Raw genomic sequence first — 26,830 nt, 5'->3', positions numbered from 1 at the left:
CTTAGAAGTTGGATGCTGCTGGGAGTCCCCTCATGGCTCAGCAAGGTGATGATCCGGTGTCGTCACTGCTGTGGCTCTGTTAACTGCTGTGATGAGTGTTTGATCCCTGGCCTGGGAACTTTTGCATGCCGAGGGTGCAGCTCCCCCACCCAAAAAAGTGAATGCATCTCAAAGATGCAGCCCTGCCGGGGCGCACAGGCGGCTTGAAAGTCCTGTTTCTGGACTGTTCACTTATCTTTTGCTTCCGGTGAGCCTTGGGGGGGGGAGGGGAGTGTCCTGTGGGTGGCCTGGGTGGTCCTGCTTGGTAAGGCTGCTCTCTTGAATCTGTGGTCGGTGGGGGGGTTTCGTTTGGTTGTCTGTGAATTGCCCCTTAGCAGAGCAGCCTTAGGCTGGGGTGGGGTTCAGGGGCCCTGGCTAATGAGCAAGGCCATGCCCACCAAACCCCAGGCACGAAGCAGTTGATACTGTTGCCAGGTTTCCAAGCGCTGTAATTTCAGATGCACTCACAGCAGAGGACACCTCTCAGGGTCCAGCGGTCCCAGGCCTGTCACCAGTAATAAATCCTCTGTGATCCTGACCAGCCTCGTGGGGGCGGGGAGGGCCGAGAACATTCTCGCAGCCGCCAGGGCCGGAGGAGGAGGCCACCTGTGGCCCAGCCTGGCCACTTGCTCTGCCCCCTTCCTCCTCCCACCGGCTGTGTCTGCTCTCCCCTTCCTCCCCCAGCGGGCCGGCTGGTGTGGCTTCTTCCCCAGGGTCTGTCCCCAGGGGCACCGGTTCACGGCAGTACAAAGTATTCCTTGGGAAGATGCTTCTGGCTTTGGCTTAAGGATGCTTTTTGAGTCTTATTCGAGGAAAATCTTGGAGAACTGTCTGTCTGTAAACTATCCTTCGGGATGTGGGAGGCACCCGGGGTGGTCGGCGGAGCTCTTGGGGCTGCGTCAGCACATCTGCGTCCCGAAGAGCCCCGGCGGCCGGAGACAAACTGCACCGTCACCTTTGCTGTCATGTTGCCAACTCCGCTCAGTGTTGGGGAGAGATTAGTCGTTGATTCAAGGGGAAAAATGTAAACACACTTTTGGGTGTAATAGTGGTGCTAGCGTTTGAGAGCCAACCTTTTTCTCCTCAGGGGGAACATCTAGGACTTGGGGCTGTGTGGCTGTCCCCCATCTGCCACCAACGAGGTTGAAGTGAAGGGTGTCACGTTCCAGCTCTGGGGAAGGACTGGAAAGGCAGGTGGGCCCCGCGTGGAGCTGTGCCCGCTCTGCAGCGGTGCACACAGCTGGATGCCTTCTGAACTCATCTCTCTCACTTCCTGATCCGCTGCGGGCCATGCAGGCTGGATGGACGGCTGGAAAATAGCCCTTGGTTTGGATCAGTGAGGGTGAGGCTCAGTGAAGAATGCAGATTCTTCTTCTTCTTCTTCTTTTTTTTTTTTTTTTGTATTTTGCCTTTTCTAGGGCCGCTTCCCACGGCATATGGAGATTCCCAGGCTAGGGGTTGAATTGGAGCTGTAGCCGCTGGCCTACACCACAGCCACAGCAACCCGGGATCCGAGCCGCGTCTGCGACCTACACCACAGCTCACGGCAATGCCAGATCCTTAACCCACGGAGCAAGGCCAGGGATCGAACCCACAACCTCATGGTTCCTAGTCGGATTCGTTAACCACTGCGCCACGACGGGAACTCCAGGACGCAGATTCTAAATACCAGAATAAATTTTCTCTTTCATGTTTATATTTTTTAAGCATTTATCTTGTATCATAGTTGATTTACAGTGTTGCAGTTTCTGCTGTACAGCAGGATGACCCAGTCATACGGATATTCTCTTCCGTCATGGTCTCTCCCGAGAGACTGGACAGAGGTCCCTGTGCTGTACAGCGGGGCCTCATTGCTTATTGATTCTAGATGGAATAGGCTGCATCTACCAACCCCAAGCTCCCCGTCCATTCCCCCCGCCCCCCAACCCCAGCAACCGCAAGTCTTTTCTCTATGTTGGTGCCAAAACCCTTTTTGAAAATAGTTTCATGAGCTCTCCTTCAGGTGTTACTCACCAACAGACATAAGCCCCAAGGAGCTGCTTCAATGACCCACGAAATTAATGAGCGATGGTCACCGTGCCGGCGCCTGCATTAAGCACATGCTTTCTATAGGTTTGGACTCATAACAAACCTGCATTGCAGGTTTATGACTCTATGGTGGATGTTGCGACGGAGGCCCCTGGAGGGAGGCTGCTCGCCTGGGCCCTGTGACTAGTCTCAAAAGTCGGGTCTGTGGCCTGAGACTCTGCTGTCTCTACGGTGCCCAGCTGCTCCAGATGGACGGTCACCTCCCGACCCAGCCCAGGGCCCGTGCTGGTCTCTGGACATCAAGCCTCCCAGGCTCTTGTTTATCACGTGGTCCTCTTCCTCAGAGACGGGGGTGAACTGTAGCCCGGCCTGAGGACAAGCAGGCAAAAGGCCAGATTGGTAAAAATTCCAATCGCAGTGTTCTCCTAGAGCTTTTGTGAGTTTGGGCACCTTTGGTTTCGTTTCTTAATCTTTTTTTAAATTGAAGTATAGTTGATTTCTACTCTACAGCAAAATGATTCAGCTACACATATATACATCCTTTTTTAAAAGATTCTTTTCCAGCGGTTCATCATAGGCCGTTGAATATAGTTCTCCATTCTGTACATTAGATTTTGCTGTGGATCCCTCCATGTATATGTAGGAGCCCACATCTGCTGAGCCCAGCCTCCCACTCCATCCCTCCCCCAGCTCCCTCCCCCTTGGCAACCACAAGTCTGTTCTCTACGACTTGAGCCTGTTCCTGTTTCGTAGGTAGGTTCATTTGTGTCCTATTTCAGATTCCACACATAAGTGATATCATGTGATGTTTGTCTTTCTCTGACTCACGTTGCCAAGCACGAGAATCTCTAGTTGCATCCATGTTGCTGCGAATGGCACGATTTTGTTCTTTTTGTGGCTGAGTTGTATTCCATTGTGTACAGGGCACACGGCGGGGGGGTGCAGCCGTGGGGTCTGTGTACCTGTTTTATCAGGTTGCCGTTGGCTGTCCTTGTGGAAAGGTGATCCATCACTGAGACCACAGTTGTGCTGGTTCTGGTTTGAGTCCGACAAAGCTGACAGCATCCTTGTTTGAAGAGGCCATTTCTTCTCCTGTCACTCATGTCTTCCAAGATGGTTACACCGGTGGTGCAACAAGGTAGAAAGCTGCTTTAGCTGCTCACGCACGCTGATTCGTCTCTTATTAAAAAGATGACTGTTTGATAAACCCTAGAGTTGGTCTCAATTAGAATGTTGAGTTAGTTTTAAAAAATCCTCATGTTGTGAAGACTTTGGACCAGAGTGAAGGTGGTGCCGACAGATGACCTCGAGCTCAGGAGCTGGACCACACGCTGCTGTCCTACTGGGCACTGATGGGCCTGAGTGGTTTGCGGGAGGGCCCTGTGTCCTTGCGCACCAGGCCAACCAGTCAGGAAGTGAGATCTCCCAGCTCGGGCTCAGCTCGCGGTGGCCCAGGAGGCCTGGCTCAGCTTCAGGTGTTTTTATTTTGAGCAAGTCACTTACCTCTCTGGGCTTCCGATTTCTCATTTTTTTTAAATGAGGAGGTTGACCTTGACTTGTCTCAGCATTTTGGGACTCAAATTCTGTGAAAAATGAGATATTGTGATATTGCTTTTCATGGCTGCTTTTTATTCAAACCTGCTATTCCCAGTGACTTTCCAAGCAATTTTTGTTTAGTCATTGTTGTAACAATGAAGTAACAGCACAGCTGTCCTTTGCGTCCATGTATCTGCACTCCTTTGAATACCTGGCAAGGCAAATGCTCTAAGGGGTAACAATTTAATAAAAACCAGAGAATTTTTTGTATTTGCATGAACAGTGGCTGTTTCTTTGAGTTTATTAGGGGAAGGACATGAATTTTCATCAGACACGGATGTATAATCGTCTGCTGGAGAACCACGTGATCTTAGATTAGTTGGTTCCCCCTGGCCTCAGTTTCCTCACCTATAAAATGGACACACTGGTCATAAGCCCGTGTTGTAGGATTGTTGCGATGCCTGATGGAGACACTCAGTCAAAGCAGCCAGCACAGCATCCAGACCGTGGCAGGTGCTTAAAGACGTTGAACGGTGCTGAACTTAATATAACAGATTTGTTGTATTAAGAGAGACGTACTCATTTGTTTTAAATACATTTCTCATATACCCAATATCCTATTGGCTTTGATCATAAAACTAGAATTCTCTTTTCCTTGGGGAAAATGACTAATGGTGAAATGTTTGGCGGAAATATTTTAAAAATTGTATTGCGTTGTAACTTTCACAGAATGATTATGTATTAATGATTGAAGTCCTATGTGGAGACGTAATCTCAGGGCGCAGGAGGGTTTGAGGATGCACGGCCGCCGTGAACCCAAAGCAAGCACAAGAGCTCGTCCCCTTCCGGGGCGGCGGCTCCCCCGGGCTGTCCCTTCGCACCTGCCCGTCCCCGACATCAGCCAAGAGAGTGAGGACATGTGCCTCCTTTCCTCGGGGAGCTCCCAGGCACGTGCCAGGGTGGACACACCTTGCCTGGGACTGGCAGGCGTTTTGCGCTTTGCCGGCCGTGCGGTCTGCGTTGTCTCTGCATCCGCGGCTGTGCATCCGCAGAGATGGATGGAGGCGTTTTGTGCCCCAGTCGGACTGTAGGTACCAGATAGGTGGCAGGGCCGAATGTAGCCCACAGGCTGTAGTTTGCCAACCTGGGCTGGTGTAAGAAAGGTTTGTAAACAACAGGCAATTATGACATTTTGTGATAAATAGTCTGGGTGTTTATCATGAATACAAGGCCCCAAAGAGGTACAGAGCAGGGAGGGGGGCGGAGCGGCCCTCTTGGTCGAGTTTATTACACCGGATGGAAGTATGGACATGTGCTCGCCGTATCCTCTCCTTTGGGGTCCCTTCACGTCACTAATGGTAAATGGTCTGTGCCCACGGAAAGGGAGAATGCCAGCAGTACGGAAAGGCTGCATTCCTCAGGCCCGCGGGTGATATCCGTGTTAAATAAATGGGGTTTTAATGAATTTTATCCTTTGACTAGGCATCGGGCCAGGAGAATTGGGGTGTGTGTGTGGATATTGAGGGACAGGCAGAGGACACGGAGGCGTTTGGGAGCTGGCGGCGGCCAGGCTGGCGTGCAGGGGGCAGGCCTGTGCTGGTGGGGGTGGGGTGGGGAGTGACCCATGACTTGGTGACGGGGAACTTCGCGGGGTTGTGTCAAGTCAGAGACACAGCCTTCCAGGCAGTGGGAAGGGGTGGAGGCACTTGTTTTCGCAAGTGAACGATAATTTTCTTTCTGCCTCTGAGTTCTTCCACGATTGCTCACCTGGGTCATCAAATACGTCTCATTCCAAGCTCTGCTGTCCAGAGGTCCCCAGACTCGGCTCCTTTCCAGGGTTAGTGAGGCCGCCTTAAAGGTTAAAGTCCAGTTTTGTTCCTGCACTGCATTATTCTAAGGGAGCTCTGGAGGTAACAGGTGCAACAACTTTTTCCCACTGAGTCTCTCTGTCAGTTAATATCAGCTGCAATCCGGAAGCCTGTGTGTGGGTTTCACTTAGGGCAGGAATGATTGCTCCGGTGAATTGCTTAGGGCAGTGGAGGGTTGGGGGTCCCCCCTTTCTTTCTGGCGTTGTGTAGCTCTCTTTAATTCATGGGGTTTGCTCGGAGTCTCCCTCTTGCAGGTAGGAACACTTGCATGGCGGGGTTTGGAAAGACGTGCCAAGGTTTTGGTGATAGAAGAGCGTTGCTTATCCGCTGTGTCTGCCGCCCGGGTACAGAGGTTCATTGTCCCCCAGTGCCATGGAGGGCCTCCTGCCAAGTGACTAGGAACACTGGCTAACGTAAGCCTCTGCTTAGAACTGTACTAACCCTCGCTTCCTTCCAGAAAAAGCAAAGGAAAACTGAGTTTGACCTCGTGTCACCTCCCAGAGATGGCCTCCATCCACCCCTCAGGGCCCGCTGAGGTGGTCAGCTGTTTCCTCTTTACATTCTCTTTTTAAATTTTTATGTTTATATTATTTTACCTTTTTTTTTTTTTTTTGGTCTTTTTGCCATTTCTTGGGCCACTCCTGCAGCATATGGAGGTTTCTAGGCTAGGGGTCGAATTGGAGCTGTAGCCATCGGCCTACACCACAGCCACAGCAACGCGGAATCTGAGCCACGTCTGCAACCTACATCACAGCTCACGGCAATGCCAGATCCTAACCCACTGAGCAAGGCCAGGGATCGAACCCACAACCTCATGGTTCCTAGTCAGATTTGTTAACCACTGAGCCACGACAGGAACTCCAAGTTTTTATTTTTTTAAATTGAAGTATAGTTGATTTATGTTATTGTATTAGTTTCAGGTGTACGATGAGGTGATTAATCATACATGTCTCCGTATATATTTTAATTCTTTAACATTATAGTTTATGACAAGATATTGAATGTAGTTCCCTATGCTATAAATAAGAGGTTTTATATTTCCAGCCCTTTAAAAGTGGTCAGATTCAGGAGTTCCCTGGTGGCACAGTGGGTTAAGGATCTGGTGTGGACACTGCTGTGGCTCAGGTTTGATCCCTGGCCCAGGAACTGCCACTGGCTATGGGCACGTTCACAAAAAGTTTTTCAAAAATTGGAGTTCCCATTGTGGCTCAGCAGGTTAAGAATCTGACTAGTATCCATGGACATGGGTTCGATCCCTGGCCTCTCTTAACAGGTTAAGGATCCGGCATTTCCATGAGCTGTTGTGGGGGTTGCAGACTCAGCTCGGATCTGGTGTTGCTGTGGCTGTGGTGTAGGCCAGCAGCTACAGCTGCTGATTCGACCCCTAGCCTGGGAACCTCTGTACAATGCAGGTGTGGCCTTAAAACAGAAAAGAAAGAAAAGGAATGGGGTTGGAGAAGTTTACCAGCTCTGCTGCGGTGGTTTGGGGATGTTTCCCTGGCGAGAGGGGTGCAGGTTTGCTGGTATCTTCCAAGGAGCACGAACGGGCTTCCAGTAGATTTTTGGTGCACCTGTTTCCCTCAGCGTGCCGTGTTGGGGATTTGGGTACCAGGTTGAAGACAAGAATGTTCAGGAGCCATTTGAGCAGCAGTTAATGAAAAACAGAAACAAACAAACAAAATCCCCAGAGTATCTGGCAGGGTCGCTCTGCATGTCACTTAAGGAAGCTTTGCAGGAGTGCCAGCTCTAATTGGCAGTCGTGTTGGCTGCTGTGGACAGTGACGCACCTGAAATTGAGGATATGCTCTTAGAGGAAGAAAGCAGGGAGTAATTTGGACTTTTCCAAACACACAGTATTCCTGAATTTTGATAGAGTCTTTTAGGAAAAAAAAAAAAAAATCTGAGCACTGCTAGATTAAAAAAAAAAAAAAGCCCCAAGGGAGTTCCCGCCATGGCGCCATGAGTTAAGGACCTGGCATTGCCGCAGCTGTGGCTCAGATTTCGTCCCTGGCCCGGGAGCTCTGTATGCCACTGGTTCGGCCATAAAAGAAGAAGGAAAAAGCACGCTGAAAAGCACAGGCCGGTATAGGCTGCCTAAAGATTGAGAAGCTGATTGTGGCTAATGTGCTTCATTCGTCCAGCTTACTTGACCAGCCTTCCAGGCCGGACCCGAGTGTGTGTGTGTGTTCTTGTGACTTCTGTCTCCAGTTAAGAGATGCAGAGCAGGGCAGATCTTCTGTGCTGAAAACGGTGGTTCTTGGAGTTCCCTGGCAGCTTAGTGATTAAGGATCCGGCATTGTCACTGCTGTGACATGGGTTCCATCCCTGGGCCAGGAACTTCCGCATGCCGTGGGCGTGGCCAAAACAAACAAAAATGAATAAAGACCAAAAAAAAAAAAAAAAATGAGTGGTTCATGAGGGCTGCTGAATAGTACTTGGGGGGAAACGTTCAGAGGAGCAGTGCCCTGCTTTCCTCTGAAGTCCTACAACCCAGTGAGAAATTTGTTGAAGCTTTTGAAACTTTAAGTGGCCCTTGTCTCCTTTGAAGTTTGAGCAGAAATGTTTCCGTTTATTTCCATGGGCTCCTTGGGTTTAGAACAGACCTGTGACGGTGAGACCCTCGTGGCTCCAATGCTGCAGGCATAAATGGGGATCCCCGCCACAAAGATGAAACTCGGGGGAAATTTTTCTCTTAGTTCCCTAAAAGATGTCTTTTGCTTTAGTCAGTGAGCAGTAACATCGGTGAACTGCGGCCCCAGAGGCCTGGTTTGTTCCTCGTCCCTTTCCTCATCACTTTCCAGACAAGCTTCCGCGGGGCCTGAGTGCTGAGGTGGTGGTTAAAATGCACATTCTGAACAGGTGTTTGGTTGGTTTGGCTTTTGAATGATGTGGGCTCACCCTCCCCGCTGGCACTTAACACCGTTGGTAAGAGTTTGCATTTCTTTTACCTGTATTTTTTCTTCTCATTATAAGGTTTCTTGTAGAAAGTTTAGAAAAGTATAAAATCAAAAATAAGTAGTATAAAATAGCAGTGTTAGAATGAAAAGTAGAAAATCCAAAATAAAACTCAACCATCCAGAGATGGTCCTTTGAACATTCTGGAATGTCTCCTGCTTTCCCCAGCGTGCACACACATCTGTCTCCGCGCTTTTTTGTTCTGAGGCTTTCTCATTCCATCAGACGAGAAGCATTTCTCTCGTTAGCTTCCAAAAGCAAACATTTTCATGCCGTGTAGTCTTGTTGGACCCTGGGGCCAGTTCCCACTCTTACGGAGACGTTATGGACAGTGAGCATTTCGCCAGGGCGCCTGGGGCGCCAACCCTGAGGGTCCCCTTGGGAAAAGCTGCCAAGGAAGGGAAGCGCGGGGTGCAGAGCCTTCGCAGTTTCAAGGCACGGATGCCCGTTGCCAGGCAGCCCTCCAGAGACGCAGGGCCCAGTTTACACACCCAGCTCAGATTTGATCCCCACTGCTTCTCCTGCATCTTTGGGAAAATGAATTTTTTGGGAAACAAAATGTTGACTTTGAATTTCCGTAGTGGAATCAGGCATCTCCCAGGTTTTCTTTTTCAGCCATGTGTTTGGTATTTTGTGAGTTGGGTGCTTGGGCCATTTCTCGTTGGAGCAGCTGTCCATATTGTGGTGGAAATACCTACTGAGGCTAGTTACCCTCGGGGCATCACAGGTGGGAGCCTCTGAGGCTCTGGGGCCAGGCTCTGGATGCTGGATGGACAGCAGGCAGCTGAACAAGAGGAAGCCAGGGCTCAGGGGACTGCCAGATAATGAGAACTCAAAGGGGTGGTTAGAACCCAGGCTTACTTAGCCCTTGACAAGAGGATATGATACATTTGTAGCAAAGTGAGGAACAGGTTTAGGCTTTTCTGGGCAATGAACATGGGTCAGTAAACACACAGGAGGAGCCAGTGGAAGATGATGGTTCTCTGAGGCAGTTGGCAGATGCACCTTGGAGCTGACTTTCTGGGGAGCAGCCCCGCAAGAGGGTTTATGGCCTGGCTCGTTTCTCAGAAGTGTCTGCTTTTAGGCAGATAAGGAAGCTCTGAGACGGCTTCTTCACCTGCTGATTCTCATTGGCCTCCAGCTCAGAATCATTCTTACCCCAAAGTGGCATTTGGCCGGGGGGGGGGGGGCAATAGTCTGATCCCCCCTCCAATATATTTCATACTTTTAAATCTTTATGATTTTGTTTATGATGTTTTTGGTGCATGGAGGTTTTAAAGAACAATAAAGTGAATAATTAAGGAGTAAAGACAAACTTACAAAATCCATCCTCTTTTCCACAGGTGGTTTCTTTTCCTCTTAGCTTTTATCCTCAGGGACTCTCTCTCCACTTCAAAGTCGGCCAAGTAATCTATTTCCTTCCGGTTTTTTTTATGTTCTTGTGCATTTTACCTCCTCACTGTGTTCATCAGTGCTTAGAAGAAGGTTGTATTTGCCACCTCCCACTTAGTCTCCTTTAGAAATTTCACTAGTTTCCTTGCATATTCCTCTCCTCTGGCAAGTCGAGCAATTAGAGTATTCCTTGGAAAATAATAGACATTTTATTTCTTTTAGCTTATCCTTAAAACATGCAGGTAGAAAAACAGTGTGCCAGATTTTCTGTAACCCCCTGCCTTTAAAGGATCCAACCCCTAGCCTGGGTACTTCCATATGCAGCAGGTGCAGCCCTTACCAAAAAAAAAAAAAAAGAACAGGAGTTCCTGTTGTGGCTCAGCAGGTTAAGAACCCGACTAGTATCCATGAGGACGCAGGTTTGATCCCTGGCCTCACTCAGTGGGTTAAGAATCTGGTGTTGCCATAAGCCGTGGTGTAGGTCGCAGACATGGCTCAGATCTGGTGTTGCTGTGGTTGTAGTGTAGGCTTTTCAGCTGCAGCTCTGATTCAACCCCTAACCTGGGTAGTTCCATATGCTGCAGGTGCAGCCCTTAAAAAACAGAACCTGTGTAGCTGAGGTTGAGGTCACTATTTAGGGTGGGTTTCCTCACCAGGGGGCATCCTGCAGCACCACCACGGCCCGGCCCTGGTCCAGCGGCAGAGAAAGCAGGCCCAAGACTGTGAAAGGGGGCCCTGACTCTGCCTTTACGATCCTCTTAAACCCGCTGATGAAGAGATGAAATGCTTAGTTAGCTGTTGTCCTCATGCAGGGAAGAGATTGAGGGTTGATGCATGGAAACCCCTGTGTTAGTGGGGGGGGGGGACACAGGACCCTGTCCCCCCTCCACCCTCCATCCCAAGGATCTGATGGTGAAATCAGAGCTCACAGAAGTGCAGGCGCAGCTGAGGGCTGGGCCTCCTGAAGGATGCTGGGAGCAGCCCCCAGGAGCTGGCCGGTCTAGGGGCCTTGTCACAGGCTGGGGTTCAGGAGGTCACTGTCCAGCCGAGGCTCTGGGATCACACCTCGGCCACCTGCCGGACACCTGCCTGATCTGACCCCCACACAGATGTCACCTCCTCCCCGCCTAAGGTGCTTTCTGAGTCGAGTCATCCTGAAAATCAGAACAAGGTTGTGCCCCGGGCGTTACTTTGGGGTGTGCAGGCGACTGGCAGAAGAACCTCAGCCACACGTGAAAGCTTGGTGGGCAGGGGCGCCGGCCATGGTGCTTTTCAGCCTTCTTGCCCCCGTGCAGGTGGGTGAACCCCTCCTCGTCTCCACAAATCAGGGTGTCTGCGGGGGGTAGGGTGGGGCTCACTTGGAAGGGAGACTCCTCTGGACTCAGTGACGGATGGGTCTGGGGCTGTGCGAGGAGGGAGGTGACAAGGTGATAATGTCAGAGGCAAAACCCATGACAGTGAGTCCTGGTTTTGCTCGATTTAGATTTCTTACTGTCCCTTGTCCTGTGCTGAGAGAATTGACCCATCACCAGGTCTTACTGATGATGTAGATTTCAAAGGCAAGACAGTCTTGGGCTTCCTCGTGCTTGTGAAATTCTTTGGAGATGATGCGACATCTGAGGACAGGGTATTTTCATCAAAGCTGGGGTCAGACAGGGCAAGCCGCGCAGGAGAGTTCTCTGTCCCATCCTGCCTGCTGTGTGGAATGTGCCTCGGGGGGGCCTCCAGACCCCTGAGGGGATCTGGCAGACCCCGGCCAGGAGCAGCTTTATCTTGGGGAGCCGGCTGGGGTCCGGGGTAGTTAGCTGTTGACTCAGAGATGCTGTCTGCTCTGGCGCCTGATTGAGGGGATTAAGGCGCCAGGTGGCTGCCTGTCCTGGATGCCCGCCCCCAGGCTGAGGACAGCGGTGCTGGTGCCGGGAGACACCTCCGATCAGGCCGCCTTTCCTGCCGGCCGTGGAAGTGGCTCTGTCTCTCCAGCTCCGTCCGTTTCCCACTCCCACCTTTGCTTCTTGATGGAGATCGCGCGACCATCCGTGGCAGCTCACCTGGGTCATGGCTGCCCAAGGCTGGGTCCAGTTGTTTGGGGGCTGAGCGCTCAGCAGGGCTGACTACTCCTCCCCGCCCACCTCGGATGCTTTTATTAACATGGCTTTGCCTCCCGGGCACCTCACAGAATGAGGCCTGTTCCCCTGCATCATGAACCTCAGATACACTCGTCAGTGGGCAGTGCAGGTGGAGACGAGGTCGGATTCTCTGCCGCAGAGCCAGCAGCTGCCTCCGCCCTTGCCGGCAGCATCCTGAGCCCGGGCGTGCCCTTCTCTTGCCAAGAATGTGCCGGGCGCGGCGGGAAGGTGTGATGTGATTGGGAATGTGGTGAGCACATGGGCCGTAGGCACCTGCTCGCCCAGAGGAGCCTCAGTGCTCGTGGCTGTGGCTCTTCTCCTTGGAATCGAGTGCTTTGGGGGCAGGGGCCTGTGCTGGGCAGAGAGGGAAGGACACGGTGTGGAAACCAGGCCAGGGGACAGAATCTACCCACGCTGGGACTTGCGGAGTGTAACGCACACGACAGGGCTCTGCATTTCCAAGGTTCGACACAGGTGGCGCCTGGAACGGTGTTTATCGTGATGAAAGCACTGTCTCCCAGAAGCGATACCTACGTGCGTATTGGTTTTCCAGGCTGGCCTCCAAAAGGCCCCTTAGCTCACACCCCAGTTTCCAAACCCTGCGTCTGCAGCACGAAGCACCAGCCAGCCCTGCCGCCCGCGCCTGTCCCGTGTGGCCTTTGGCCTCAGCCTGCTCTGGGGAGTTGGTTGATAGAGCCCCAGCCGGGGGCTGCGAAGCCCACTCACCGTGTTGAGAACGGCAGGGACGTGGCAGGAAAATGGCAGGACAGAGCGGCGTCATTGTCACCTGGGCTCTTGTGAAACTGCCTCCTGTGCTTCCTCCGAAACTTCTCCTTCGGGGCCCGGCCTGGGCCCGGGAACCAGCATTTCTAATACATTCCCAGGTGACGCTGCTGGGGGCATCCCTGAGGAGGTCTGTGTCCCCAGGAGTTGGGGCAGCGGCGTGATGGGCAGCTGCCCTCCTGCTCTGCCCAGGCTGGCGCCTCACTCTGCAGAGGCTCGGGCAGCTGCTTGGCTTTTCCCAGAAAGTAGTCGAGACCCACAGCTGAGGACCCTGGGACTCCGTGGAGCTTTCCAGAAGCTCGAGCTGAGCTGACACTGGCGATCCCTACCTTAGCCCGTTGACCTCGAGCAACACGGGGGAGCGGGGGCCGGGTGTGGGCACTGACTGTCCAGGCGCTGGAAGATAGTCGGCCCGCGGAGCTGCGGTGCCTCTGGGTCTGCAGTTCCTCTGCGTCTACCAGCCTCCCACCGCATTGTCCTGCAGTGTCGACCCCTGGAAAAGATCCGTGTATTAGTGAACCCTTGTGGTTCAGGCCCACGTGTTGTTCAAGGGGCAGCTTAACTCTGGTCTCAAGCTGGCCGGACGGAAGGGGAGAGATAGAATACACTAAGGACGGCTCTCCGCCCAGGCGGTCCACCCACCCCCACCCCCGGCCCGCAAGCCCTGCTTCTGCTTCCAGGGGTCCCCCCTGCTGGGTCCCCCCCTCCCAGCATGTCTCCTTCTCCACTGACCCAGGCCAATCCAAGGCTGGGAGCCTGAGTCACTTCTCAGGAGGAGGCATCTGCGCTGAGCTGGGGTGACGGGGTCGGGGGGGGTCTTCACAGCGTCACCAGCCGAGAGGCCCGTTTGCCTGCCCCTCGGCCCAGACGTCAGCTGCCTGTGGACTGGGGGCTGTGTCCGCACGCGGGCACCACTTGGACACCTGTCGCTTTGCGGGATCAGAGGTGTGTTTCTCTCCTGCTTCTGCAAGAGGAGGGAGGGAAAATTGGAGGGTGGTTTTTATATTTTACCTGATAAACCTCAGTTGTCAAAATAGTCTGAGTGTTTTTTTCACCAGTTGATGGGCCTTCTGTCCAGGCGGGGCAGGTAGCTTCACTGTGGACTCGGGGGAAACAGCAGCAACACTTAGACGGAAGAAGTGCCGAAGGCATGAATCGCCGTTTACTGCTGAGCCTCCGTGTCGTTAAGACACCTTGCGAAGTTTGAGGCGTTTGGGGGACGGGAGCACCGAGTTACTTTTAATTCCTCACGTCATCGTGGTGCCCCTGTGCTCCCACCTGCAGGGCGTGTGACAGCTCTGCCAGTGACTGGCGGGGAACGTCCAGCCTTCCTTTCCCTGCGGTGGCCGGGACAGAGGGGACCCCCCCCCCCCCATTGCATGGGGATGTCACACCACACTGACTGTTATCATCTGTCCTGGACTAAAACGTTGCAGCACTTTCCGTGGACGAGTTACAGCTCTCGTTGCTGGAGTCTCACAAACATAGGCGCGTCGTGGTTTAGGTGACATGGCCTGTAAGAGGTGCCACGACCCTGGCCCCAGTTCCGTGTCGCGCCTGGGATCGCCAGCCGGGCTCCGAGCCTCCCTCTGACCTGTTTTCTGTTTGCCCCTCTCTAGTGGGACCTTGTGTGTGATAATGCCTGGAAGGTCCACGTCGCTAAGTTCTCCTTACTGGTGGGATTGATCTTTGGCTACCTGATCACTGGATGCGTTGCTGACTGGTGAGTACCCCGGGCCCGCCGCACACGGCGGGGGCCGCAGCCACTCCCGGTGCCGGCGGTGGCGCCCGTGGCCACAGTACTCCTGGCCCTGGTGCTGGTGCCAGAGCGGCAGGCGAAGCTGCCACCTGCAGAATCCAGACTGAAGGGAACTGGCCAGTGTGCAGGGCAGACCCTTTGAAGCCAGAGGGTCCCTTCATTGCGATGCCCGGCTGCTGGCATCTGTGGCAGCCCAGCTTGCGGGCTGCAGCCGCGTCTCCCCAACAGTCTGCGTGCAGCTGGGAAGAGCCAGGCTTCCGGGCTCGGAGGGCGGGGCCCGCGGGTGGGTGTCCCGAGGAAGCGCAGGGGACCAGCCTCTTCACCCCGACACCTGGATGGGAGGGTGCTGACGCCTCCAGAGCCGCACAGATCTTAGAGACGGATGGTCCTGGAGTCAACTCAGCCGGGAGCTGGTCCTTGGCAGGGGGCAGCATTTGGTGGGCAGTGCAGGCAGAGGGGCCAGAGCCGAGAAGGAATGTGCCTTACCTGGGTGGGGGAGGGGCCAGGTGTGTGGTTCAGCTGAAGCGAGCGGTTGGTCCGATGGGGGTGGCGGTGGGGGCTGCGGTAATGGGGGTGCCAGCAGCTGCAGGCGCAGAGCCCCCCTTACTGGCTCTTCCCGAGGCGGGGCGCTGTGCTGTTCCCTGCGTTAAAATAGCCCATCCTCGGCACCCTCTGAGGAGGGTTATTACCTCTGTCTCACAGTGAAAAACAGCAGCTCAGAGGTTTACGTTAGCCCCCCCCAGTTTCACTCGGCTTACAGGTCAGAGAGCCGGGATTTGAAACTGAGCCCCGTGGTAGCTCCAGGGCCTGCTCCCCCCTCACCCCGTGTGGCCTGGGCTGCAGCGCTTTATCCGCGGGGCTTTCAGGTAACGGGGCTGCTCGAGGAGAGAGGCGCAGGGGACCGTTCCCGCTTGACATTCTCTTTAAGGGGCTGTTTGTGGGCGTGAATGAGGGTGGCTTAGACCCAGAGACAGGATGAGGCCAACAGCGAATCGGAGCAAACTCCTTATGCCCGTGGCTTTGCTCAGGGGTGAGACCCCGAGGGGTTCCAAAAGCACGTTCGAGTTCAGGAAATTTCTTTCCAAAAGCTACCATCTACTTGGGAGTTCCATGCATGAACATGCAGTGTGATCTCCAGCTCAGAAGTTGCTTAGTCATCACGTATAAGTGCTTCTTAGGGACACGCTCCCTGGGGACAGTCACGAGACGCTATCAGTGACCTCCGGAAACCCACGCCACCCCCCTCCCCCCCTGGGGGGGACCATTGGGGGATTTTGGTGGGGGAGGGCAGGGTTGGGAGAGGGCGAGGGTTTCGTGGTTTTTTGGTTTTGTTTTTTTAATCCTTGAGCTTGAAGGTCTTCGGAGGGACCTGTGCTGATCTCAGAAAGGCTCCGCTCCCGGCACTTTAGCCACAAGAAGGCTGGCCTCCCAGAAGCCCGCATTGAGACAGGCTAGGAGGATATACAGAAACATAATCACGTCCCTTTCTTCTAAAACACGGAGTTGACCGAGCTGCTCCCGACCCGATTCAGTGATTTAACAGGAAAAGGAACGACGGGCTCCCAAGAGATGAGTCTAGGGCGGTTTCAGTTGTTTAGCGGGACCTTTTGTGACGTCTCACGTCCTGCACGGACTCGCCGTCGGGCCTCCCTGCTGCGCCCCAGGCCCGGGGACGAAAGGCGGGGAGTCGAGGTCTTCCCGGCCGAGTCGGGGGCGCGGCAGGTGGGGGTTGGGGCTGCCTGTGTGGGGCTTGCCCAGCATGGTGAGGGGGCCTGAGGTCCAGTTTGGGAGTTCGGTGTTTTCCGCCCTTTATTCATTTATTTTTGGCATTTTACTCCCTGCCAGAGCCTCGCTTTAAAGGACACAAGCGCGTGTGGCGGGAGCTCCGGCTTTCACAGCCTGGTGGCACCGTGTCCCGGCCGCGTGGGGCAGCTGGGCAAGCGGTAGTTAAGCTAAGACCACAGTCAGCATGTAACGCAACTTCAGCAGGACGGTTTTTCCTTTAAAAGGTGACTGTTTTCCACCCACAGGGTGTGCGGGGGGTTAGGCGGTGTGTTTGCCTGTGACGCCCTAGTTCAGGGGTGAGAACGGGGCCTGCTGGTCAGTGGCTCTCGCCAATGACCTCCTCCCCTGCCTCTTGGGGCCCTTTGCTGGACGGTCCTGGGAGGCCCCCTTGCCCTCTGGCTCCCGGCTGAGCCCGGCCCGTGGGGAGGGAGCTGGAGGTCTGAGGGAGGGGACAGTGGGGAGGGGCCCCTCCCCTGCTTCGCCTCCGCAGGGCTGCCAAATGCCAGGGCCCCTGCTCTGCAGCTCCCCCGACCCCCAGGCTCCAGACCACCCTCCCCTGCTCCCTGCTGTCCATGGCCCCAGCTTTCTCTCCCAGTTCATAAATAATCCCCTTTATGAATAATCCTATTAAAAAAAAAAAAAGGGTTCCCATCACTGCACAGCAGGAATAAATCTGACTGGGAACCATGAGGTTTCGGGTTTGACCCCTGGCCTTGCTCAGTAGGTTAAGGATCCGGCGTTGCCGTGAGCTGTGGTGTGGGTCGCAGACACGGCTCGGATCCCGGGTGGCTGTGGCTGTGGTGTAGGCTGGCGGCTGCAGCTCCAATTGGACCCCTAGCCTGGGAACCTCCATATGCTGCGGGTGCGGCCCTAGAAGGACAAAACAAACAAAAAAATGAATAATCCCGTTACTGAAATGCGCCTTTTGTGGGGGGCACCTCTCCTGTTGGGGCCCCGTCCCACTGCTCTGCTGTCCCCCTGAGCTCGCACCTCTGCCATTCACGCAGTTAGGGTCGGGCCGCGCTGCGGGCACCGGGAGGGGCGGCCTCCTGGCCTCCGGAGCCACTCCCACCCTGCCGCTGCGGGCTGCACTGTGGCTTCGGAGCCGAGGTGGCTGGGCTGCTCCTCTCCTGAGGCCGTCTCTGCGGGCCTCCAGGTATGGAGCTTGGACCCAAGCCCCTTGTCACCAGGCCCCTCCCCTTCCCTGCACCTGCAGAGCCCCTTGTGCCTCGAGAAGTAGCAGTCACGGGGTCTGGGGCACAGGACATGGACACCCTTGAGGCCGTCATCCTGCCCCGTCCCAGGCCCTGACTAAGGAAGCCTGTGCATCACAGATGCGGGGGGGCAGTTGAAGGGGTCACCGAGAGGGGGTGGGGACTGGCAGTACGGTTTCTCAATCTCTTGCACGTGTCTACATGGACAGCCTTTCCTGAAGCAAACACGAGACCGAGCCTGGTCGTCCTCGAGATCCCACCCTTCCCGTTGGGAGCCTGGATTTGGGGGCCGGGGGCTCTGGCTTTGAAGACCCTGTTTGCCCCACAGCTCTGAACAGTCACTTCTACTTGCTGATTTTAGCAACCGCTGGGGAAGGAGACATTTAGAGTTGTTTCGACAAGTTTAAAAAAAAAAAAAAAATCCAGGATCCCTCCAGAAGTGTCAGGATGGAGCAGAGCGGGTCTGCGGGCGCCAGGGGGTAGGATGCAGGAAGGGGTCCCACCAGCTGCTGGGCGCTCCATCCAACATCTCTGTGAATGGCCTCCATGAGCTGGGCCCAAGTGACACCTCACGTTACGGGCAAGGAAGTAAACTTGCTAGATTTAGCTTTCCTTCGTGCCGGGAGGCCCGCTGAGCCGTTGCTCAGTTCACGTCCGTAAACAAATTGGGTTTGGACAAACCTACCTGTAGAGTCTGTCCTGATACGGGCTTAGTGACCCAGCACCAGGCAGGGAAGTCAAGCCTAAATGGCAACAAGAAAGGTGACCGACCTGTGAGGCCCACAGACCTGGCTGCTCTGAACCACCTGACTGCTGGGGGTGGTGAGACGCCTAAGGGATTCTGAGTGAAATTGTGGCCTGTGGCTCCTGCCCCCAAAGTTTCTTGAAATTGCATGCATCTCCCGCACAGGCCATGCGCTCCTGGATATTACGGGTTTTTTTGTTGTTTTTTTTAAAAAACAGCTCTATTGGGAGATTGCGTACATACCATAAAGCTCACCCATTTTAAGCGCACAATTCAGCAAGTTTTCGTGTATTTACAGGGTTCTGCCACCCCCGCCACGTGGCGAGTTTAAAACACTGCCCCCGCCCTGCGCCTTCACAGTCTCTGCCATTCTCCTCCCAGCCCTGGGCCACCGCACACCTGCTTTCCCCTTCTGTCTGTTGCCCTTTTGGGCATTTGGTTTTCAGGGAGATAGATGCCCAGGCCTGAAGATGCCGAGGTATTTTGGGACTTTGTTCCCTGGCATTGGGGTCCAGTTTGCCTGTGAGCTTTCCTTCTAGTGCCCACTGGCTGGCATGTCAGTCTGTGGGAAGGAAAGTTCTGTTTTGTTTGGAAAGATGGCAGGGTAGCTTGTTGTGGGGGGGTGGGTGGAGAAACAGGGCCGTGGGCCACCCGTGCACCCCCACCAACGCCTGGGAGCACAGCCCCTCAAGGCCCCTCCCGCCGAGGGCACGAATTGTGGGGCTCGGGCTCCTGGGCGCGCTGGCAGGCCTGTGCCCGCCGTGTAGAGTTCAGGCGACCTGAGCTGGTCTGGGATCCCTCAGAATAACTCCTCCGGCCGTCGAAACCTGTCGACGGCAGCATAGCCTTTGGCTCCGATGGGCCACACGGCCCAGAGAACCATCCTGACACCACCACCCTCTGGTGTCGGCGTGACTTTGGGGCCATTTTCAAAAGTCAGCAGCTTCTGAAGACATTTCATGGGGGGGGGGGTCAAGTTTGTGTTTGGGGGTTGTGGTTGGTGCTGTGGAACTCTCCCCCCCAGGGGGGCTGTGGGTCTCCAGTCCCCGATCTACAGAACAAGGGGTAATCCCCTCCCGGGGTGGGGGGGTCTGGGAGGGACGCAGACCTCGTGCCGCCACCGAGCGCGGCCCCGCGGCGCGTCCACGCCGCCCTCACCGTGTCCCTGTCCGCGCAGGTTCGGCCGGCGGCCCGTGCTGCTCGTCTGCATCGTCTCCATCCTCATCTTCGGTCTGGCCGTGGCGCTGTCCGTGAACGTGACCATGTTCAGCACACTCAGGTTCTTCGAGGGCTTCTGCCTGGCCGGCGTCATCCTCACCCTGTACGCGCTGCGTAAGTAGGCGCCCGTGCGGGCAGCTCGCGGGAGCGGGGCCCGCGCGCCTCGGTGGGGGCACCAGCCTGCGGGGAGCACAGACCGCGGCGCGGGCCTCGGCGGCCGTGAAGCGCGGGCCGGGTCTCGGGCGCGGGCTCGGGACGCAGCCGAGGCCGCGGGGTCTGCGTGGTTTGCCGAAGCGGGGAGCGGCCCCGGGCGGCCGGGCGCGGGCTCTGGCTTCGCCTGGAATTGTCTGCGTTGCTCGGCGCCTCCCAGTCGGTGCGGGCCTGGGCCTCCCCGCGCTCGGCTCCACACCATCGGCTGCCTGCTGGCGTCGGCTCTGGGCTCCGTGTTCTGATGGACCCTTGGAGAGTTTTTCGTGTATTTTTTCCTCTAAGGCTGTGCAGAGTCCAAATTTTCCACACGCCCGTGTCGCCCGAGCGGTCTGGACCTGGACCCTCGGCGCTGGTGCTGGCAGAGTAAATGCCAGTCTTTTTCAGCAAAGAAGGGTTCCTCTGTTGCCCCATCGTGGGTGTGGCCGTTTCGAGCCCCCGAGAGGGTGGCTGCGCTTCCCGTCTGTGTGGGGGCTGGTTTCTAACGCACAGCCGCCAACCCTCCGGGACAGAGACCGTCTTAGGCCGGGCTGTTTGTTATTTTCCGGTTTGATACTGTTTCATCACGGTGTGGAAAGAGCTGCGAGGAATCACGGAAGACGATTTAAAACACGATGTCTTTTCTTGCCCTTCGGCAGCGTGGTTAGCCTGAGCTATAGGTTAAGCAGCAATTTCCAGGGGGGCCCGTCAGAATAGCTGTGATTGTCTGAAAGTCCAGCTCTCTTAGTTTAGTCTGTGATCCCTTTAAACACCACTTTCAGATACAGCCTGGAGTTTGTTTCCCTGCAGAAGAGAATGGCCTGTGCAGTGGATGATAGCGTACGTCTGTGGCTGCAGAGAAGGGCTGCTCGTGTGCTCTCCTGAATCCATAGCTGGCAGTTTCGCTATTTTCTTCCGACATGGGCTTGAAAGGCGGTTTCTTAGACATCGCCCCTTCCGGCGTGTTTGCTTTTCCTTTGGAACCCAGGTTCTTGGCGGTTCTTTGGGAAGGTCTGTGGCCCAGGTCACTGGGTGGGTTGCTGGCTGTCGGGACGGTTTGTCTCTTTGGGTGAGTGTTGGGCTTGACTGTTTGCGCACGAGGGGCCTGGGCCCTTCTCCAGCCCCGCGCACCCATCCTCCCTGCCACCTGGACTCCTGGCCCTGCTCACAGGAGGGCGGCCCTGCTGGGGGACAGCTCTGCCCGCTGGCAGAATGGAGCAGCTGCCTTCAGACACTTGGCCGAGACACAGCCTCCTTCTCACCCCCTAGCCGGTACTCACACGTTCAGCGGAGAAGAGCCTGAAAGCAAAGCTGAGGTGTGGGTTTTATCATGCATGCCAGCTGCCGACCGGGAACTCAGACGGCCTGGGAGGGACTCAGTGGGCCAGGAGCTGGGACCCGTTAGTCCTGCCGGCCTGTGATAAGGAGGCGGGACCAGGTGGCTGGCACTGACCTCTGCAGACTCCCCAGAATTCAGCCAGACGGGGCGAGAATCTGCCCCCAGCGGCAGCGTTTTAGCCTTGCATAGACTCGCCGTGGGCCCTATGAGATCTGTTGCTGTATTTAAGTAAAAATGAAGCTAAGAGTGTTTTTCCTGCCTTGACACAGTGAACTCTTTAGAGTAGAAAGTTCTCTCACACTTGAGAAATGCACAAAGAATGTGCTTATCCCAGGAAACTGCTTTGCTTTTCTCTTACAGGCACAGCACCCTGTTACCCAGGCATCTGCAGACTTTTTCTGTAAAGGGCCAGGTAGTAAATATTTTATTCTGTCGCAGCTACTCAGCTCTGCCATCGTTTCTGAAAGCAGCCATAAATAATATGCAGCTGATTAGGTGTGGTTGTGTTCCAATCAGACTTTATTTGTAGAAACAGATGATGGGCCAGATTTGACAAGCAGGCCATCATATTTTAGCCTCCGATAAGTGATTCTCTCTTTCCGCTGACTGCCGGGAGCCTTGGGGAGCTTGGAATCTGATCCAGCACGTGTGTGGGCCTGACAAGCTGAGCTCCGAATTCTGGCCTCTCTCCTCGTTTTACTTAAAATGTTCTGCTTTCGTTTCTCCTTCGTCCCATCTTCCTACTATCCCCACAATTTTAAGTGTTATTTTATAGAGTGGATTCGTGTAAACGGTCTCCAGTATTCTCTGAAATGAAGCCGGGCGTAAATAAAGAGTTCTGTCTTCTTGGGTTGGGATTTCACATCCAACGTCATGATGGAAAGCGGTGCGATGACAGTTTCCAAGTCTCCGTCAGGAGCCCACTGTCTGAGGTGGTACAGTACCTGGTGTAGCAGAATGAAAGCCGAAGGATGTACCAGTGGTTATTCGGAGTTCCTTGAGATAGTGTTTCAACAGTGTAAAGCGGGGGTGGGGGGGGTGATTGGGAGGGGGCAGTCCGGAAAGGAAATGGCTGGATGGGCAGACGCCTTCGGGCTGGGATGGGCTGTGTCCTGGGCTGGGGTGGCCCCTCTGTCGGTGGTCTTGGGCGGGGCCAGAGGCTGGTGATGAGCATTGAAGAGACCTGTGCTCGTCCGTAGGGCCGGGGACTCTGAAATTCCAAATCGGCATATGCTCGCTAGCATCTTATGCACAAGTGGTGTGCATGCTTAGCGCGTGCTTGGGGATTTGCTTTGCTTAAAGGAGATTCTTGATAACCCTGCCCACAGGGTGGAAGTGTGTCTTGACTCTAAAGAGAAGTTTGGAAATCGGGGCACGGATGCCTTGGAAGGTCCCTTTTTAATGCTCCTGACATGTTCTCCTGCTTTATCTGCCTGGCTTTTCTCTCACTTAAGGCAGCTGCTGGAAGGGCCTGTGTTTTCTCAGGTGTTCTGTCGGTGTTCCGTCTTGCAGGTGCTCAGCAGCATCCGTAGGGAGAGTCATAATTTTTGCAGAGGCCGTGTCCTGCAGGACGTGCCCCGAGGGGTTTTGAGACACGCTGCTGCCGTCACGTGCTTTCTGTGCAAGGCCGCCGAAGGGTCGGTCTGCTTCGGAATAAGGTACATTCCAGGGAAAGACTCTTGTGGGGGCTGCGGCGGGGCTTCCTGCCGGCTCGGAGGCCGCACGAGATGCTGAAATAGTGAAACACACTTGGGCTGCCCTGGTGGCATCATCGTGTCCCTGTGGCCCTGGACCAGAAACGAAAAGGGAGAAAGTCTTGACCGAGCTGGGCCGGGGCGGGAAAGCACAGACCAAGAACAGGAGCCAGCATCGTCACACTTCCTTACTTGTTTATGAAAAGAAAGCCTTGTCAGAGGCTGGAGAAATAGGCGCTTTGCAACACGGGCAGCTGAGACTGGTGGTGGTGTGAATTCTTTCTCCAGCAGGAACTTGTGACCTCACCGACAGGGCGATGCAGCTTTGGTAAGGTGCCTCCTTGGGGAGAAGCAGCCGTTTGAGTTGACCTGATGCCGCATGCAATGAGCCTGGGGAGAGGAGTGTTTTCCAGTCTGCTTTTTTGCGTGTCTCTCCTCGTTTGAGCTGCCCCACTTTGAGCACCTGCCCGCAGCCTGAGGGGCCGTGATGAGCCCTGCTCTTTTGCCCACAGAGACCAGACCTTAGTGACTGTGGGTGAATGAACTTTTTTTTAAGATTTGTTTTTTGGGCTCAACCACAGTGAACGATTTTCTTGAAAAATCCTCTCCGAGCTTCACGTTCTCATGATCATAACCCTCCTGAAACCCGGGCAGCCTAAGTAATTGGATGCATTTTGCACATAATCAAGGGAGTGACCAGAAATTTCACAGGTGACTAAGTTGCTGACTACTTTGCAAAATGAGAAACCAAGTCTTGACTGGTAAATAGTCAAGAGCCTTGCGTTTGCTCTGGGCGGGGCGGCCTTCTGGGTCCCGCCCGCACTGCTGGGTCTGGCTTGGGTGGAGTAATTGCCAGCATGCTGGGTGGCCTTCCTCAGCATCGCCTGTCTTTCTGTCATTTGCTGTTTTTCTGAGGACTCCTTGGAACGTATTTCAGTCGACGGCGGGGGTGGGGGGGCGGGGAGGGGGGTGTTGAGCATCTAGGCTGTGCAGTACCTTAAGGAAAAACTCCACTGACCCCACTGGCTCCAGGTGGTGAGTGGTTGAGCGGTGGAATCACGTGTAAGTGACTTCAGCTGCCTGTGGGTCGCTTCTGCCAGGGAGTGAATATTTGCACTGCATTTGGGGGAAGGGACAGTGTCACTTCAGCGTGTGCCTGGTCACCGCTGTCTGCCACCTCTCCCCCCCCACCAGCCCCCATCGTCCAGGGCTCGGGCCACCCAGTGGCTGCCCTCAGAGCCAGGGCCCCAGCCTTCTGGTGGAACCGGATCTACCCACAGGGCTTTGTCCATTGAGTGGATGAGTCAGAGTTTACTCTAGCCAGTGGCACTTTTTTTTTTTTTTTTTTTTTAACTTCAGAATTTTGGTTTGATCCAGGTTCATACTGGCATGGATGGGAAATCAGAACAGACTAAGACTAAGCTTTTTCCCCGTCTGTCCTTTTCTTCCCTGGAAACACGCGCCTAAGCTGAGCGAGTGAAGGAGCGGAGGTAACGAAGCCTCTGTGCCCTCACCCTCCATCCCCGTCACACCTCCTGGGGCAGCGCAGGGGACTGAGCAAGGGCAGAGGCTCCGGGGATCCAGCCCCGTCCCCCCGAGGGTGGGGTGGCCCTGATGATGGTTGGGGCCCGGCTGCAGCTGACCTGAGACTGGAGGGGTGAGTCATCCAGCAGGGACCCAGAAAACGCCACCAATGACCCATTTTTCTCACAGCTGTGCCACTTGTTCAAATAAAAATGCTGATACCGCTCCCCCTACTCAGGTGTTAGCCGCAAGTGGGACTTACATCCAGACTTTTCCCTGAAACAAATGCAGGTGTCTCTGTGTCTGCAGGCCAGGCGAGGACATACGGTGTGACCTGCAGGCCAGAGGTGGACATGCCAGGGCAGAGGAAGGGGCCGTGGCCGGGGGCCGCCGCAGAGACCCCTCTGCCGCTGGAAGTGAGTGCGAGTGGCTTCACGGTGCACGTTTCTTTGGGTCCTGTCCCGAATCGGTAGAAAGTATTTGGAGGCCCAGATATTCTCAAATGAGCGTATCTGGAGGCCTCGTCCACACAGCGGAGGGTGTTAGTGACACTGTGTGTATCCTTAAGGACAGGGCGTCTGCCAGACTGGGAGTCGTGTGGTGCAGGAGTGCTTCGTTTGAAACAAGCTAGTCACATATAAACGGACAAGGAGAAAGGCCTGGAAATCAGGAGACCCTTGTGTAGTCACAGCGGAGAGACTCTGGGCCTGCAGCAAACTGCTCTCTCTCTTAGCTTCTGTCTTCCTCTCTAGAAAGTCAGGGCATGAGTTTTTCTTTTTATTTCTTCTTCTTCTTTTTTTTTAATGGCCTCACGCAGGCCAGTGGAAGCTCCTGGGCCAAGGATCAAATCTGAGCCACAGCTGCGGCAAGGCTGGATCCTTTAACCTCTGCGGGGGTGGGGATTGAACCCACACCTCCACAGTGACCCGAGCCACTGCCATCAGATCCTCAACCTACCAGAGCGAGAACTCCAGAGCATGGCTTTTCCAAGGGTGGCCCGTGGAACTGTGGAACCATGAGATCCCTTCCTGGAACCGTTTGTGGAGAAAAAGGGCAGAAAAACAGAAACAAATGACCTCTCCATGTCAACATTTAATGCTGCTGTAAAAATAAAACAACAGCAAAACTAAATGGAAACCCCCGGACCTTCCCACCGTAGCCATGCGTGGCTTTCACTTTGAAGCTCAGCAAGAGCCGTCTCCAGCGTTGAGGGTGTCACAGCCCCAAGGGCGGGCGGGGAGGGGGGCATGAAATCGGGGCTGCTGGGCCCCAAATGGTGTCCTTCTCCAGCCCACACTGGCAGCCTGAGCTGTTGCCCTCTGGAGGCTGCGGTGCTGGGGGTCTGAGGTCCCAGGGGGATGCGGGCGGGGGGGGTGGGGGCGTCGTGCTTGATGGCTTTCGTTGGCCCCTGTTTCTGGCCCTGCCTTCGTGGCCACCCCACCCCCTGCCACCCCGGGAAGGTCTTCCCTGCTCCCGGCCCCTCCCTTCTGGCCACACGTTTACCTGGGAGACGCACGGGTCTGTTCCAGGAATCCCTGCGGGACCTTCTTTCCTGGTCTGGAAAGACAGGAGGGGCCGTGCCGCGGACAGCTGGCTGCCTGGAGGGGGGGGTTGAGGAGAGGTACGAGCAAGCTCCGACTGACCTGGGTCGGGGGCGCCCCCTTGAAACAAAGGAGAGCAAAGTAATGTCACCTTGAGAGCAAGGGAGGGCGCCCCGGCGTCCTCAGCACATCCAGACGCGCCTGGTGGGAGGGAATCGCACTGGTTTGCCCAGGCTCCTGTTGGCAAAAACCCGTCCCCTTGGCTGAGAGAACAGAGAGAAGCGTGACTCCCGTGATGCCGAGCCGCGAGCGCCCGCTGTCAGCAGCTACGGTACCGCGTCACACCGGAGCAGCTCTGCTTCACGAGGCGCAGTTTTGGTTTTGGCGACTCTCGCGCACACAAGACTGTTTGCTCCTTCCCTCATTCGCTTGGCAAGCACTGGAGGCTCTCTAGGTGCCAGAGGACCGTGAATGACTTGAGACCTCACTGGGCTCTGTCGGATGCTGAGCACGCAAAGGCGGCCGCACCTTCCCACCTGCCGGGACTCTGTTTAGCGAGGGAAACACGGGGACAGGCTGCGGCCGCCCTGAGAAAGAAGGCGGGCCTGAGCCTGAGGGTTGGGGAGAGCAGGTGTTCACTGTCTGCAGTGGGTACTCAGGGACCAGAGGAGCCTGGTGCCTTCCGGCTAATGTGTCTGGGGACAAGGTAGAGCCCAGAGTCTGAATCATGAGTGGCGAAGCCTGGGAAGCAGCCTGGGCCAGTGCACAGGTTTCTGTCCTCTGCGACCTTATGACAGTGCCAGGCTCCTGCAGGGTCTCAAGCAAAGGAGGGTGCAGTTTTAGATGCTCGTTTTGGAGGGCGCGCTCGGGCAGGGGCAGCGGAGAGCAGGCCCAGGAGGCGGGTCACACCGCAAGCTGGAGGCTGGTGTGCGTCGGGGCGCGGCAGGGAGCCTGGACGCGGGCCGTGGCCAAGAGGAGAGCCTGAGGAGGTAGAATCCGAGCCTGGGTGACCAAAGAACAAGAGAGGAGAGGCTCAGGGGACCAGCTTTTGGACACCCCCACAGGTTTTCCTCCACGTGGCAGGGCGAGATTCCAGCT

At 55.3% G+C, this 26,830-nt stretch overlaps 1 protein-coding gene across 6 annotated transcripts in view; it reads left to right on the top strand.

Annotated features, from left to right (window-relative positions):
• The window catches only part of SLC22A23 (solute carrier family 22 member 23), a 143,291-nt gene that overhangs the window by 21,021 nt on the left and 95,440 nt on the right, over positions 1-26,830 (top strand). For 3 of the 6 annotated variants that reach the window (XR_014809480.1, XM_013977405.3, XM_021100121.2), the window contains exons 2-3: positions 14,347-14,450; positions 19,408-19,562. The exons of 1 other annotated variant lie outside the window; for it this stretch is intronic. Coding sequence is in view for 3 of the 5 variants with exons in the window: in XM_013977405.3 (XP_013832859.2) it covers positions 14,347-14,450; positions 19,408-19,562 (259 nt within the window). In the remaining 2 variants the exon portion in view is untranslated. Of the gene's footprint in view, positions 1-1,077; positions 1,382-14,346; positions 14,451-19,407; positions 19,563-22,652; positions 22,996-26,830 lie in introns of those variants that run through there. 2 more of the 6 variants (XM_084967227.1, XM_084967236.1) reach the window with 2 other exon arrangements.

Source organism: Sus scrofa, chromosome 7 (genome assembly GCF_054392235.1).
Source record: "Sus scrofa isolate SSC_HxYL_T2T_F1_AM1 chromosome 7, Sscrofa_HxYL_maternal_Yorkshire_Landrace_v2.0, whole genome shotgun sequence".
Classification (NCBI taxonomy): Eukaryota; Metazoa; Chordata; class Mammalia; order Artiodactyla; family Suidae; genus Sus; species Sus scrofa.
The sequence above is the reverse complement of the archived record's forward strand: the minus strand, read 5'-3'. Positions and strand labels throughout refer to the sequence as shown.